Source organism: Capra hircus, chromosome 18, assembly GCF_001704415.2.
Source record: "Capra hircus breed San Clemente chromosome 18, ASM170441v1, whole genome shotgun sequence".
NCBI lineage: Eukaryota > Metazoa > Chordata > Mammalia > Artiodactyla > Bovidae > Capra > Capra hircus.
This window is the reverse complement of record NC_030825.1, coordinates 51,435,000-51,450,333: the sequence shown is the minus strand read 5'-3', so window position 1 is coordinate 51,450,333 and position 15,334 is coordinate 51,435,000. Positions and strand designations below refer to the sequence as shown.

General features: G+C 48.0%; 1 protein-coding gene across 2 annotated transcripts; it reads left to right on the top strand.

The window, feature by feature from the left end:
- Positions 7,383–15,253, top strand: B9D2 (B9 protein domain 2). 2 transcript variants are annotated; one of them, XM_005692435.3, is made up of 4 exons: positions 7,383–7,616; positions 8,050–8,141; positions 11,862–11,987; positions 14,656–15,253. In XM_005692435.3, exons 2-4 carry the CDS (start codon positions 8,054–8,056, stop codon positions 14,967–14,969), a joined length of 528 nt encoding a protein of 175 aa, XP_005692492.1. In that variant the 5' UTR covers positions 7,383–7,616; positions 8,050–8,053; the 3' UTR covers positions 14,970–15,253. The 2 variants fall into 2 exon arrangements, with proteins under 2 accessions (XP_005692492.1, XP_013826783.1); XM_013971329.2 differs by having other exon boundaries at positions 7,383–7,626.

The window sequence follows — 15,334 nt, the reverse complement described above, 5'->3', positions numbered from 1 at the left end:
AATTATTTATTAATATAGCCATCATCTTCAGTCTGATGAAGGGACTCTTCTCGCCCTACAGGCCTCAACCTCCTTCAAGGAGGCCACCAGCTTGCACTGGCTTCCGCGTCTCTCAGAAGCCTTCCGTCTCACCAGTCCCAGACAGCCAAACTGGAGGATTCCCTTCCTGATGTGGGGCCGGCCAGAGTTCTCTCGCTCCAGGGCTCTGGGGCTCTGTGCCAAGAGTCCAGACGCTGGAGTTGGCATGGGCCCCACTCCCAGGGAGAGCAGATGGTGTCTGGAAGTGCACTTAGCTCAGCCAGATATTCTGGCTGACAACAGGCGGGGAGACCTGTGGGAGGATAGAGGAGGAGAGGGAGCAGCACTGTTCTATCAGGAGAGATAACCTGTTACTCTTTATTATCTCCTTAACCTTGCTCTTATCACTGTGAAACATACTACATACTTTGGCTGTTTGTAGTTTGAATTCCCCCACTTCAGTGCCAGCTGCAGCTGAGCTGGGATTTGCTCTCTTTTGTTCACTGCTGTGCCTCGGGGCCTAGAACAGTGCCTGGGTGCAAAGCAGGCCTTCAATACCTATTTGTGGCATGGGCACATGAATTGTTACCAGCTTCCCTTTTTTACTGAGGCTGAATCAGTACATTTTACTGAGGCTGCATTTACTGATTTTTACTGAATCCCTGAGCAACATGGGGCCTCCTGACCCCCTAGGCCACCCTAGAGATTTTTTTTTTTTTTGGTCACTCTGCATGCAGGATTTTGTTCCATGGATGGAATCTGCACCCCTTGCAGTGGAAGTGCAAAGTCCTGACCACTGGACCACCAGGGAAGTCCTGCACCCTAGAGATTTATTAACTTCACTACATTCTCTGGCCACCATCAGCCTTGTACAGTCTCCCTGCCCCTTCCAGGGTTCTTGGGCTTTGTGGTGGTCCAGAAATACTGAACATGAAATCTCAGCCAGGATTATGAACAGAAGCCTAAGCCACTGAGTGAAAGTTTGATGAGTAACAGGACATGTATTTAGTCTCAAAGGATCCCCCCACAGATAACTTATTACAAAGGGGAAAAAACAGTATTAATGGACAAGTCAGCAGACACCACTTAAATCAGGTGGTGGAAGTGAACATCACCAGTACGGAGCAGATCAACATCGTGTGCCTACTGATGTGCACTTGAAAAGGAAAGACATGACATCATTTCTATGATGCTTCTGCCAAAAATGCATCATCTGAATCTAATCATGAGAACATATGGGACAGAGTCAAATTGAGCAACACTTTATAAAGTGGCTGATCTGAACTCTTCAAAAATGTCAGTATTGGGACTTCCTTGGTGGTCCAGTGGTTAAGAATCCACCTTGCAATGCAGGGGATGATGCCAAGGTATAACTAAGTTCGTGAGTTGCAACTATGAAGCCTGCACGCTCTGGAGCCCATGTGCCACAACTAGAGAGCCTGCGTGCCACAACTAAGACCGAATGCAGCCAAATTAAATATGTATTTTTTAAATGTCAGTGTCATGAAAACAAAAACATAAAAATCTAAAAGTTGGCAGCCTGTTCTAGGTTAAATGTGACCAAAGAAACATGACGGGCTCCCTAGGTGGCACTAATGGTAAAGAGCCCACTTACCAATGCAGGAGACATAAGAGGCTCAGGTTCAATCCCTGAGTCGGGAACGTCCCTTGGAGGAAGGCATGGCAACACACTCTGGTATTCTTGCCTGGAAAATTCCATAGACAGGAGCCTGATGGGCTACAGTCCATGGGGTTGCGAAGAGGTGGACATGACTGAAGCGACTTAGCCCGCATGCAAAGAAACATCAATCTGCCTGCAATGTAGGAGGCCTGGGTTCGATCCCTGGGTTGGGAAGATCCCCTGGAGAAGGAAATGGCAACCTACGCCAGTATCCTTGCCTGGAAAATCTCATGACAGAGGAGCCTGGCGGGCTGCAGTCCATGGGATTGCAGAGTCGGACACGACTGAGCGACTAATACTTACTTACTTAAAGAAACATGACAAATAAACACAAAGTGTGATCCCAGATGGAGAGCAGATGGTGACAGGTGTTTTATTGGGACAATGGGAGAAATTTGAATATAAACTATGAGTTAGATGATAGTTTTCTGTCAATATTAAATTGATACTTGGGGAAATGTTAAACTGGTATTATGGTTATATAGGAGAATCCTGTAATTCTTGGAGAATTTTACTGTTAACATAATATTATGAATATATGTATATGTATATGCATATGTGTATATATGTGTGTATATACATACATATATATATGAAAAGAAAATCAAGTGAAAAAATCGAACAAAACTTCACAAAAAGAGGAAATCCAAGGTAGCAATGAACATTTAAAAAATTACCCAATCAGGCAAATGCAAATTAAAATCACAATGTGATACTAATACACCCCCATGAGAATGGCTAAATGATAGAAGAAGCCACCAGGAAGTACTGGTAAGGAGGTGGAGCAGGGGAACTCTCATACATCTAAAATTGGTTCAACCACTAGGTTGAATGAGCATCCAAATTGGTTCAACCACTAGGAAAACTCCTGGGAAAACCACTGGGAAAACTTCTACTATAGCTGAACATATCTTGTGTGTGCGTGTGCGTACTTAGTCATGTCTGACTCTTTGTGACCCCATGGACTGTAGCCTGCCCAGCTCCCCTGTCCATGGTATTTTCCAGACAGGAATACTGGAGTGGATTGCCATTTTCTTCTCCAGGGGATCTTCCCAACCCAGGGATCAAACTCATGTCTGTTGGGTCTCCTGAACTGGCAGGTGGATTCTTTACTAGTGAACCACCTAATGACCCAGCAATTCCAGTCCAATAAGACATGAACATATGTCCACCGGAAAACAGGTTCCCATCAACAGATGGATAAAGTACAGCATCTTCACACAGAGGAAACTATATAGCAATGAGAATGAAAAAACTACAGCCACGTGCAATGGCATGCGATAAATTTCACAAAGCACTGAGCAAGAGACAGCAGACACAAAGTAAGACATACTGCGAGACTTCATTTATATAAAGTACAAAACCAGGCAAAATTAATGCATATTGTTAGGAGTCCAGTTAGTGGTTTCCCTTGGGGGCATCCTGGATGAGGCATGAAGGGCATCCTTGGAGGTTAGTCATGTTCTTTTCATGAGCTGATTTCTGGTTATCAAGTGTGTTCAGTTAATGAAATTTAATTCAGCTGTTCACTTATGATTTGTGCACTTTTCTGTACATATACTGCCAAACATTTATTTTTGAAAATGTGAGTTTGATCTAAAGATATGGATAACCTTCCAAGATGTATCACTGAGTGAAAAATGCAAGATGTGGGAATTTCCTGTGGTTCAGTGGTTAGGACTAGGCTCTTTCACTGCCAAGGACTTGGGTTCAATCCCTGGTCAGGGAACAAAGATCCCATAAGCCACTCTGCTTGGCCAAAAAAAAAAAAAAAAAAAAAAGCCAAGATATAAAAGAGGATGAACAGTCACTCTAATAATGAGTACAGCATTTCCTCCAAAAATTAAAAATAGAATTACCATATGACCCAGCAATTCCACTTCTTTGGGTGTATACCCAAAAGAACTGAAAGCAAGGTATTAAAGAGATGTGTGTATACACCCATGTTCATAGTAGCTGTATTCACAATAGCCCAAAGGTGGAAGCAACCCAACTAGATGAATGGATAAAGAAAACAGAATGTATATCTAAAATGGAATATTATTCAACTTTAGAAAGGAAGGAAATTCTGTGATGTCCACTTTGTAATGTATAGAAATACCAAACCATTATGTTGTGTACCTGGAACTAACATGGTGATGGAGGTCAACTATGCTTCAAAATAAATAAATAATTGCCATATAATTTTGAAACACAAGGAAATTCTGACATGCACTACAGCATGGCTGATCCTTGAGGACATTATGCTGAATTATGCTAAATGAAAAAACCCAGTCATAAAAGGACAAATATTGATTCCACTCATATGGGGTACCTACAGTAGTCAAATTCACAGAAGTAGAAAGTAAATAGGGGGTTTCCAGGGGCTAGAGGAAGGGAGGGAGGGATGGGAGTTTTTGTTTTATTGGTACAGTTTCAGTTTTGCAAAATGAAAAGAGTTCTAGAGACATTGCAGAATTATGTGAATGTACTTAAGGCCACTGAACTGTTCACGTAAAGATGGTTAAAATGGTAAATTTTATGAGTATGTTCTCACAATTTAAAAGACTTTAAGAATAAAAACTACATAAAGAGATATTCAGTGTGCTTCTTGTAAAAAGTATGTAAAATGTGCCATCTGAGTAACAACAACATGAACAATAAAAACCATCAATAATAACAAACATTTACAGTGCTTCTTATGTGCCAGGCACTACCCTAAATTCATTAGGCATTTGTATTATTATTATTAGGCACTGACATTGTTATTATTGCTGCATAACAAAATCCTCCAAAACTTTAGTGGCTTAAAACAACAAAAACTACCATCAGACATAGTTTCTGTTGGTCAGGCTTTGTTGGCTGACTCTGGGTCAGGGTGTCATGAAGTTACAGCTGGCATGGTGGCCAGCTGCAATAGTCACTGAAGGTTTGCTGCAGCTGAACCATCTCCTTCCAAGATGGGTCTCTCTCATGGCGCTGGTTTGTTTGGCTTTGGTTCTTTCTCATTTGGGTCTCTCTGCTGTCGCGTCATGGTGGCTGGGCTCTATCAGGTGAGCCATGCAAGAGAGAAATGGAGGTGGAATCCCCATGCCTTTTATGGCTCAGTCTCAGAAGTCACACAGTAACAACTGTACCAGGAGCTACTGGAACAAGTGACAAGGTGCAGCCTATACTCAAGAGCGGCAGGCTCCACCACCTAGTGAAAGGAGTGTCAGGAATCTGTGGACATGTTTTAAATGTCCAGCTTCATATGTTCATTAAATTCATAATCTAACAGGGTGGGTACCATTACTCATGCTCCTGTTACAGACGAGGGAACTGAGAGGCTAAAGGTCAAATGGAAGGGCCAGAACTAAGACTTAAATCCAGGTAGGTGAGCTGGGAAGCATTTTCTTAATCACTAATATTATCAGTGGGAAAGAAACCAACTGAAGAAAAAATATTTAAGAAGGAGCTTTTTATGAGACTTTTGTTTGTTTGTTTTTGGGCCATGCTGTGTGGTATGTGGGATCTTAGTTCTGAGACCAGAGAACGAACCCTGTGCCCAGTGAAGTGGAATCAGAGAGTCTTAACCACTGGACCACCAGGTGAGTCCCATGTATAGGACTTTGATGACTGGCTGGACATGGGACGTGATGGAGTTGAGGATGACACCCATGACCTCCATATTCCTTTGATACTGGGAGATGAGATGTGTATCCAAGAGAAGTGAGACAGCAGGAGGTGAAGAACATAAAGTTTTGGGACAGAGCGAGAGAGACCTATGGGCTTCCCAGGTGGCACAGTGGTAAAGAATCTACCTACCAATGCAGGAGACATGGGTTCCATCCCTGGGTTGAGAAGATCCCCTGGAGTAGGAACTGGCAACCCACTCCAGTATTCTTGCCTGGAACATTCCATGGACAGAGGAGCCTGGCAGCCTACAGTCCATGCAGTCACAAAAGAGTCAGACGCAACTGAGCACGTAGCACAAGACAGAACTATAGTCTATTTGGTTTAAGGATAAATCATTTTGCCCTAATTTCTTCATCTTAAATAAATCTGATAATTACCCACCCTGTGGGATATCTGTGGGCTTCCCTGATGGTGCAGTGGTAAAGAATCCACCTGCCAATGTAAGAGATATGGATTTGATCCCTGGGTCAGGAAGATCTCCTGGAGAAGGAAATGGCAACCCACTCCCGTGTTCTTGCCTGAAAAATCCCTATGGACAGAGGAGCCTGGCGGGCTACAGTCCAAAGGGTTGCAAAGAGTCAGACACGACTGAGCACACACGTGGGATATCTAAGGATTAAAGGAGATCATGCTTGCAAAACAATCAGTTTACACTGGCTAGCACAGAGAAATCACTTGATAAATGGTAGCTTTCAAATATACCTACTAGTGGAATATTATCGAATTATATACCTTTTTTTTTTTCTATATAAATACTATCTGTGGATCCCTACAACAAGGTCACAGGTGTAAAGCCTTGTACCAAGTTCACAAATGTGAAGGCCCGTACTAAGGTCATCTCAGGAACTGACCAGAGCCCCCATATCAACCATTGCCATGAGCGCCCTCCAGATCTAAACCACTCAATTCCTTGATCCCATATTAGGTAAAAACACCCACTCCATTATTCACCCTATAGCATCCTAACTAATCACCTAATGCCACCCTTCCAGCAGGAGTTTTGTCTTGAGGCTATAAAAATTGGCTACTAGCCGATGAAAGGCGTTGGCTCTCTCTTGAGCCAGCCTGCTGTTCTAACAGTCAGCTCTCCCTGCTCTATCAGGAGGTAGGCCTGTTGTTCTAAGGGCATCTCCCTACCGAATAAACTCTATCCTCCTCTCATTCTGCCTCATGTCTGGAAATTCCTTTCTAACCTGCACACAATCCACGACACTATCCTATTGAAATGTTGCCCCCCTCTCTATCACTTTGGGCTGGTGACTCTTAACTTTTGCTGTCCCCGTTTTACAATAAGTAGGGGAATAAGTTCCCTTTGGACTCCTGGTCTGGGCTGGAGGAATAAGGCAGGAACTAAGGTTCAACTGAACTTGGAGGGTGGAGAAGGTACTGCTCAGGAAATCAGAACGTGTGAGTGCCTGACTCAGTCACTCCCCTTGGGGTCATGACATGGATGAGATAACTGAGACTTAGAGCTGTGCAGGGTCCTGTTACTGACAGAGTCCAGCCTTCAAAAACAGGATTTTCTGCAGATAAAGTGGCCTCAGTTCCTCATTTCTCTTACCCCTTCCCCCACCCCACCCACTCATTGCTCAGAATCAGCACTAACAATGAAGAAATGGGCGGTATTTCTGAGAAGGAAGTTGGATTTATCAGTCTTTGAGGAGCTTGGGGGAACTCTAAAAAGGAACCCCGCCAACCAGATGAGTTTATTTCCAGTTAGGAGGCAATGGGATGCATCCAAACCTCTGGCTCAAGTCTATCTTGCGGTCCCTGTTGAGAGACAGTTTGAGGGGTAATGGGGCATGGATGGATTTGCTTATTCTGTTATAAGAATATCTGAGACAGACAGTGTTCAAATTTCCTCGCCGCGCTCAACATGGCCACAACCGGGCCACGCCGCAAACGGCTGAACCTTGGGTCGTGGCTGGAGAGACTTCTTACCCAAAAATGGAAACGGGTGGGGAAGAAAAAATGTCAATCACAGCATAGTCCCGCCCCGCCAAGTGCCGCTAGGGCCAATTAGCAACCCGCAGGGCGGGTGCAAGGCCAGGGGAGGAGGCTGCCGTTGCCCCAGCAACAACCTGGGAGGCAGGAGGCGGGCGCGGTCTCGGAGAGATCTGCGCCTCAGCTCTCTCGCTGCCAGGAATGTCCTAGGAAAGGCGTGAGCCAGACCTGGGAAGTCAGCGCCTGCGGAGAGAGGGACAGGTCAGGCCCATGAACTCCAATCCCCGCCAGCGCTCTCGCCTCTCCTAACCGTTAGGTACTCTGAGGTAGGAATAAGGCATGCGCGAACTCACAGGCGGAGCTAAGGCGCCCAGCGACGCATGCGCCTCATGGACTTGGGGGGGGCGGAAATCTGACGTGGGAGGAGGAGCTTTTGTGTTGTGGGCGGAGCCATTTGGGCCCCTGGGGCGGGACTTTCCGCGGGGTTGAGCCTAGGAAGTTATTTTAGAGGCAGGCAGGGTTACGCGCCAGCTCCTTGGAGCGTCCATTTCTCGCCCCTCATTTTTCTGAGACTCTCCTGGAGGGGCAGTTAGTATCATGGCTGAAACCGCAACCTCAGTGGTTTGACGAAACTAGCTTGGAATCCCACGTATTGCTCCTTACTTGGTGGGCCTCAGTCTTCCCTTCTATTAGGTGGAGATAATTGTACACTTTTCTCATAAGGCTGTGATTATATTTTCCCCTTTCAGGGCAATGGCTGAGGTGCACGTGATCGGACAGATCATGGGGGCCACCGGTTTCTCGGAAAGTAGCCTGTTCTGCAAGTGGGGCGTCCACACAGGTATTCCCCGACATGGTTCATTTCCCCACCGAAACCTCTCAGTCTAGCTGCTCCACCTTCTTTCCTTGACCCCTTGGCTCAATCCCTGGTCCTTAGCTTCCGTCAGCTCTCAGGACTCCTATCCCTGACCACATTCTGTTCATGCGAGTCTCAGGCTCCCTTCTTATCCCTTCCCATCCCACCTCTGGGAACTCTTGAGTTCTAGTCTCTCAATACACATTCCCTGAGGGCTTCCTATGGTGGTGCTAGTGGTAAAGAACCTGCCTGTCAATGCAAGAGACATAAGAGACATGGGTTTGATCCCTGGGTCTGGAAGGTCCCGTGAAGGAGGGCATGGCAACCCACTCCAGTATTCTTGCCTGGAGAATCCCATGGACAGAGGAGCCTGGTAGGCTACAGTCTATAGGGTCACAAAGAGTCGGACACGACTGAAGTGATTTAGCACACACAGCAAGGATAGGGGACTATAGGCTTGACACACCCGCCTACCCCCAGCACACACTCCCAATCCTCAAAACACTTAAAACCCCAACAACACTATTTGGCTTCCATTCACTGTCAGAGGTGCTTTGGCCTTGGGTGACTCCCCCATCTTAATTCTTTGCTTTACCATCTCCATTTATTGAATTCTTAAGGTGAAATGGAAGTTTCCATCTTGCAACTAAGAGGAGAGACCACCCTCCTGTATTCATATTTCTCTGTGAAAACGTAGGAACCTGGTTCTGATCGTCATCCAAGTCCATCCACAGAAGCCCAAGAGGGACCGTGGAGGTCCCAGTTTTCATGCCTTTCCATCAGAGGCAGTAGAGGGTTGGTGGTTAGTGTGATAGGGCCACAGGTCACCAAGTCTGGGCTCAGATACAAACTCTCTTACCTATTAATTGGGAGCCTTTGGACTTGACCTTTTTGAGCCTGTTTCCTTGTCTGAAAATGAAGCTAATAGCACCTAAGAGGCAGCAGAGTACTAAGAGGTTAAGAGCAGAGACTACCTGGATTCAAAACCAGCTCCTGTTTATTAATTATTTGACCTTGGGCACTTGTCTTTGCCTTGATTTCCCTGTCAGTACAATGGGAATAATAACACTGTATACCTCATGGGGTTGTTGTGAGGACTACATGAATATCAACAGCCCTTAGAAGAGAACCTGGATTTGTAAGTCCTCGTAAGTGTTGCCTGGCTTGTGTAACAGCTGGATGGGCTCTTGTTTCTAAGCCTGGGATATGTTGTCTAGCAGAGATACATGTCCATGAAATGAGTGTGCCCATTGCCATCATCATCTTTTTAGGTCCAGAGTCCTTTGTGATTTCGCTGGTGGATAGACTAGTGGCTGAGATTCCCTGGGAAACTGGGATCCTCCAGTTGAGTGAATAAGACAAGCCTGGAATCAACTCGGTTTCCAGCGCCCTACCACTCATCTGTTCTGTGACCCTGCCTCAGTTTCCTGGTCCGTAAAATGGGACTATTTGTCCTTCATAGCAGTGTCAGGAAGTCTTGTATGTGAGAATCCTGACTCAGGGTCTGTTGCTTTCCTCACTTGGCCCAGAAGGGAGCAGTAACCAACATGATTTTTATTATTTCAGGGGGCTCTTCGCCAGGGAGAGGAGGTTAGTTATGCAAGAGAGAGCCGAGAGGCAGTCAGATAAGGGGCTTGGTCTCTGCTATCAGTCAGAACTCTATTTGAGGAACTTCGCTAGTGGTTAAGACTCCACACTTCCACTGCAGGGGATGCAGGTTCGATCCCTGGTAGAGAAACTAAGATCCCTGCATGATTCGAGGCACGGTCAAAAACAAATAACAAACAAACCAGAAACAAACCAGAGCTCCATTTGAATTAGCTCCACTGTGGGACTTGGTCTGCTGCGGTCCTGCTGTAGCCTCAGCATGGAGAACAGTGCTTGGCACAGAGAAGGTATTCGGTAAAGGTTTGTGGAATGAATGACCAAGTGCCATTCCTTCTCAGAGTCTGTTTCTTTACCTGTAAGATGAGGACTGTATTAGCCCCCACCTCCTAGGATCATTTCTTTGTCCAGCAAACATGTATTGAGCACCTTTTGTGTACCAAGATCTGAGTTTGTGATCCTAGGGATCCAGTACATTATAAGATCCCTGCTCTCTGGGGGCTCACAGTAGGGGAGACAGAGAATAAATAAACAGATAAAGACATGAGTCTAATGATTACAGATCGTGTACTAGGTCCTAGGAAGAGATGAGCTGAGAGATGATGTGAGAGGGACTGGTTAGTTTGGGGATAGAAGAGTGAGGGAGAATACCCCTGTGAAAGTAGCGCTTGAGCTGATCCCTGAAGTATGGGGAAAACAAGTCTGGGGACATCCAGGAGCAGGGTTTTCTAGGCAAAGGGAACAGCCAGTGCAAAGGCCCTGAAGAGTGGAACAAAAATAGAGCCAGTGAGGCCAGAGAGTGGTGAGGAATGAGGAAAGTGATGAAAGATGAGCTCAGGAAGGTGGTGGGTGGGGGCGGGGAGTGGGCACAGGCCAGGCCTTGCAGGGCCTGTGGGCTATGGAGGAGAATCTGTAAGCAGGGGGTGGGGTGGGGATTAAGAGTCCCAGAAGGCGGATTAAATGAATTCATTACTAAAGCGCTTAGCACAGCGTCTGGCATTTGCTAAGCACTCAGTGCATTTTCACTATGACTGTCACCCTCGGTAGGACTGCTATTACGATGCACCTTTCACGATATGCTTTGTGCTTTTTGTTCACGAAGGACACCCTTGGCCCCATCTTAGTCCTCGGACTAGGGCCTCTAAATGTGGAATGAGAATAGTAATATAATAAAGTGATACCCAACACTTTTCCAGCAGGCACTATGCCATGGACACTATTCTTAGTGCTTCGTGTGTATTAATTCATTTAATCATCTCACAAACCTGTGAGGGATGCATTATTATTATACCCACCTTACAGATGGGAAGACTGAGGCAGAGAAAGGTAACAAGCCCAAGGTTGCATCAGTTCAGTTCAGTTCAGTCGCTCAGTCGTGTCCGACTCTTTGCAACCCCATGAATCGCAGCACGCCAGGCCTCCCTGTCCATCACTAACTCCGTCAAGTCCGTGATGCCATCCAGCCATCTTATCCTGGGTTGTCCCCTTCTCCTCCTGCCCCCAATCCCTCCCAGCATCAGAGTCTTTTCCAGTGAGTCAACTCTTCGCATGAGGTGGCCAAAGTACTGGGGTTTCAGCTTTAGCATCATTCCTTCCAAAGAAATCCCAGGTCTGATCTCCTTCAGAATGGACTGGTTGGATCTCCTTGCAGTCCAAGGGACTCTCAAGAGTCTTCTCCAACACCACAGTTCAAATGCATCAATTCTTCGGCGCTCAGCCTTCTTCACAGTCCAACTCTCACATCCATACATGACCACAGGAAAAACCATAGCCTTGACTAGACGGATCTTAGTTGGCAAAGTAATGTCTCTGCTTTTGAATATACTATCTAGGTTGGTCATAACTTTTCTTCCAAGGAGTAAGCATCTTTTAATTTCATGGCTGCAGTCACCATCTGCAGTTGCATAGGCAGGAGGAAATAGTGCCAGGATTTAAATCTAGACATTTGGCTCCAGAATCTACACTTTGCAATCCTTGACCACCACCCACCCCCGGTTCCAGAGAGAAAGGGGGTCCTGCAACCACAGTGGGATCCTCTTCCTGAGGACTGTCCCCTGCCCCTCCCCCTGACCTCATCCATGTCCTGGCTCTCACTTGCAGGGGCAGCATGGAAGCTCCTGTCAGGCGTGCGGGAGGGCCAAACACAGGTGGACACTCCCCAGATAGGGGACATGGCCTACTGGTCCCACCCCATCGACCTGCACTTCGCCACCAAAGGCCTTCAAGGTGGGTTCCCAGCCTGGACCTCAGGCTAGACTAATAAGAGGTGAGTTAGCGGCACCCACATGCTACCAGAACCGGAACCACCAAGTGCTGGCCCTGCTTCCTGTGCCTTTGGGTCCCTTTTGTGACCAGACTTGGCCCTGGAGAGGCTGAGCTGAAACCTCCCCAGGCCAGCTCTAGAGTTCATTAGAACCAGGGCAGAGGCCAAGGTGAAGGGGGCAAGGTCAAGGGGCGGGCCGGGGGAGAGGGACGTGGCTTTCACAGAGACAAAGCAAGAGAGTCTTCAATCAGAAGGACGCTGGGAGGCACTTCCTGGAGGTCCAGGGGTTAAGATGCTGCGCTTCCAATGCAGGGGGCCTGGGTTTGATCCCTGGTAGGGGAACTAAGATCCCACACAATACTTGGCTCAGTCAAAAAAATAAAAAGGAGGAAGCTGGGAGAGGGTTAAGAGAGAGAGAGAGGTGAAGGCTAGTGGCTGTTCTGCAAGCAGGGCTTTTCTGCTGCTCGGAGGGTAAATGAATATGTGAGAGAGGAGGGGTATCAGAAAACCTTTTCTGGTGGAATATCTGTGTCGTTAGAAAGGAGTAGATTCCAGGAAATAGTCTAGATAAATATGCCATATATTTCTATCATATAAATAATAGTTACTGAGTGCCTACCCTGTGTCAGGGGGTGCCAAGGAGATGTCAGTGATGAGACAGCCCCTGCTAGCCCAGCTCTGTTCCCACACAGATCATCTCTGGGGAGAGAAAGAGCTACCCTGAGTGGCAGCCCAGAGTGGGCAGGCCTGGGTGAGGGATCCTGAAGGACTCTGGGAGCCCAGAGGAGGTGCCTTACTCTGCCGGGGAGTTCAGGGAGGGGTTCCCGGAGGAGGGGGAATGTTTGGTTTTGCTGGGAAGAGTCAGTAGGAGCTATTAAAATGGAAAGATGGAAGAGGGTTCTAGGCAGAAAGCCATGTGTGGAAGGGTCAAAGGGGGAGGTGAGTCAGGGGTATTTGGAGGATGGAGGGTGAGCAGGGGTACTACATGGGGTGATGTGGCAGGGGACAGGGAACAGGCCCTGCAGGATCTTCAATGCCAGGCCGCAGAGTGGAGGCCATATCTGGGGAGCCAGAGCAGGTGATTGACAAGTCAGATTTTGCTTTTAAAAGATCCCTCTGGGGACTTCCCTGGTGGTCCAGGGGTTGAGGATCCATCTTCCAATGCAGGGGAGATAGGTTCAATCCCTGGTCAGGGAACTAAGATCTCACATGCTGTGGGGCAGCTGGGTCCCCGTGACTACTGAGCCTGTGGGCTCTGGAGCCCTAGTGCCGCAACAGAAATCCCATGTGCCACAACTGAGACCTGACTCAGCCAAACAAATAAATAAACTTGAAAAAAAAAAAAAGATTGCAGTTAAAAAAAAGATCCCTCTGGCTGCCTCACAGGTGACTGATTGGAAGGTGAGGCAGGCCACAGTCCTTTCAGCTCTTAAGGATCCCAAATATCCTTGCTGTTTCTTTTCTCAGTCTATTAGGAAATCCCATTAGCTCCACCTTTGGAATGCATCCTGAATGTCATCACTCCCCCAACCCCCATCACCTCTCACTAGGCTGTTACCATAGAGTCTTTACTGAGGTGTCCCTCCTGTGAACACCTAAGTCAGGCCACATTCCTCCTCTGCTTAGGACCCTCTGTGGTCCCCACATCACTCAAGGTAAAAGGCAAAGCCTTACCATGGAAGGACAGGGCCCTGCTTGATCTGGTTCTGTCTCCCCTTCCCCGTCTGCTCCAGCCACATCAGTCCCACCAGGCAGCTCCCACCTCAGGGCCTTTGCACTAGCTGTCCCCTCTGCTGGGAGCACTCTTTCCTAGATAGCCATATAGCCCCCAGTCTCTTCCCTCCTTTAAGCACTGCCTCCGATGTCACCTCAGTAAATTTTTTCTTGATCACCGCCTTCTAAAACTGCATGCCTACCTACTCCCACCCTACCCAGCTTATTTTTCTCCAGAGCAGTTATCACCATCTGACATACCCTATAATTTGCGTATTTACTGTGTTGGTTGTCTAAGATGTCAGCTGCACAAGGGCAGAAATTTTTGTCTGCCCTGTTCGCTGCTGTATCCCCAGCTTCTAGAACAGGGCCAAGCTCAGAGAGACTCAGAAAGGAGGGTGAAATGGGGCTGGATCTCCCAAGCACTTTGCCTATAGGGTGAGGAGCTGAACTGTATCTTGAGTGAGGAACTGAGAAATCTATGGAAAGGGGAGAAAGATGCTTCCAGCTGCCAGGTGAAAGATGATGAAGGCAAGAAAGAAGGCCCCGAGGCCAGGAAAGAGGACAGGGTGTGGCCATGGGGAGGGAAGGAAGGAGGCATCCAGGACAAGGCCCACCACCCTCACCTGGGGACTGGGCTCCCCAGATATGTGGACACAGAGGAGAAGGCCAACAGAGAATTCAACAGAGGCCAGACCTCAAGGGTCTAGAATGTTGAGGTTGGACTTTATACTGAGAACATTAGGGAATCATGGAAGGGTTTTGAGCCAAGGAAGAACCTGGATTCAGAAAGATCCCTTTGGCTGCTCTGTGGTGGTCCAGAGGAGGAGGGTGGGGCAGAAACCTGGCAGGGGGTCTTCAGGAGTAAGAGGCTGGACTGTACCCCTTCACCTTTCCACCCTCCCTCCTATCCTGCAGGCTGGCCCCGGCTCCATCTCCAGGTGTGGTCCCAGGACAGCTTCGGCCGCTGCCAGCTTGCAGGCTATGGCTTTTGCCATGTGCCCAGCAGTCCAGGCACCCACCAGCTGGACTGCCCCACGTGGCGGCCCCTGGGCAGCTGGCGAGAGCAGCTGGCGAGGGCCTTCGTGGGTGGCGGGCCTCAGCTGCTGCATGGAGATGCCATCTACAGTGGGGCTGACCGCTATCGCCTGCACACCACCTCCGGGGGCACTGTGCACCTTGAGCTGAGCCTGCTGCTGCGCCACTTTGATCGGTATGGGGTTGAATGCTGAAGGAGCCTATAAGAATGGCTGGCCCCCAGCCATGTCTTGGGACACCCAATAAGGGGCAGGATGGTGCAGTGGTCAGAAGCATGGGCTTTGGAGACTGTGAGGCCTGACCCAGCCAAGGCTGGTGCAGCTTCTAACCTGACTAGCACCTCAAGCCCAGTGGCTACCCCTCCCAGGTCCAGTTTTCCCATCTGTAAAATGGGCCAGTAGGTGTGTGGGCTCAGGGGTTGGGTGCAGAGAAGCTGCTGGCACGTGGAAGGGCTCAATAAAGATGTGGTGCTTTTCAAGTGTGGGTGCTTTTTTGACCTTCATCTGTCAGACGTGGGCGGGGGGTGGGGGGATTCCTCCTACTGTTACCCTCCTCCTCA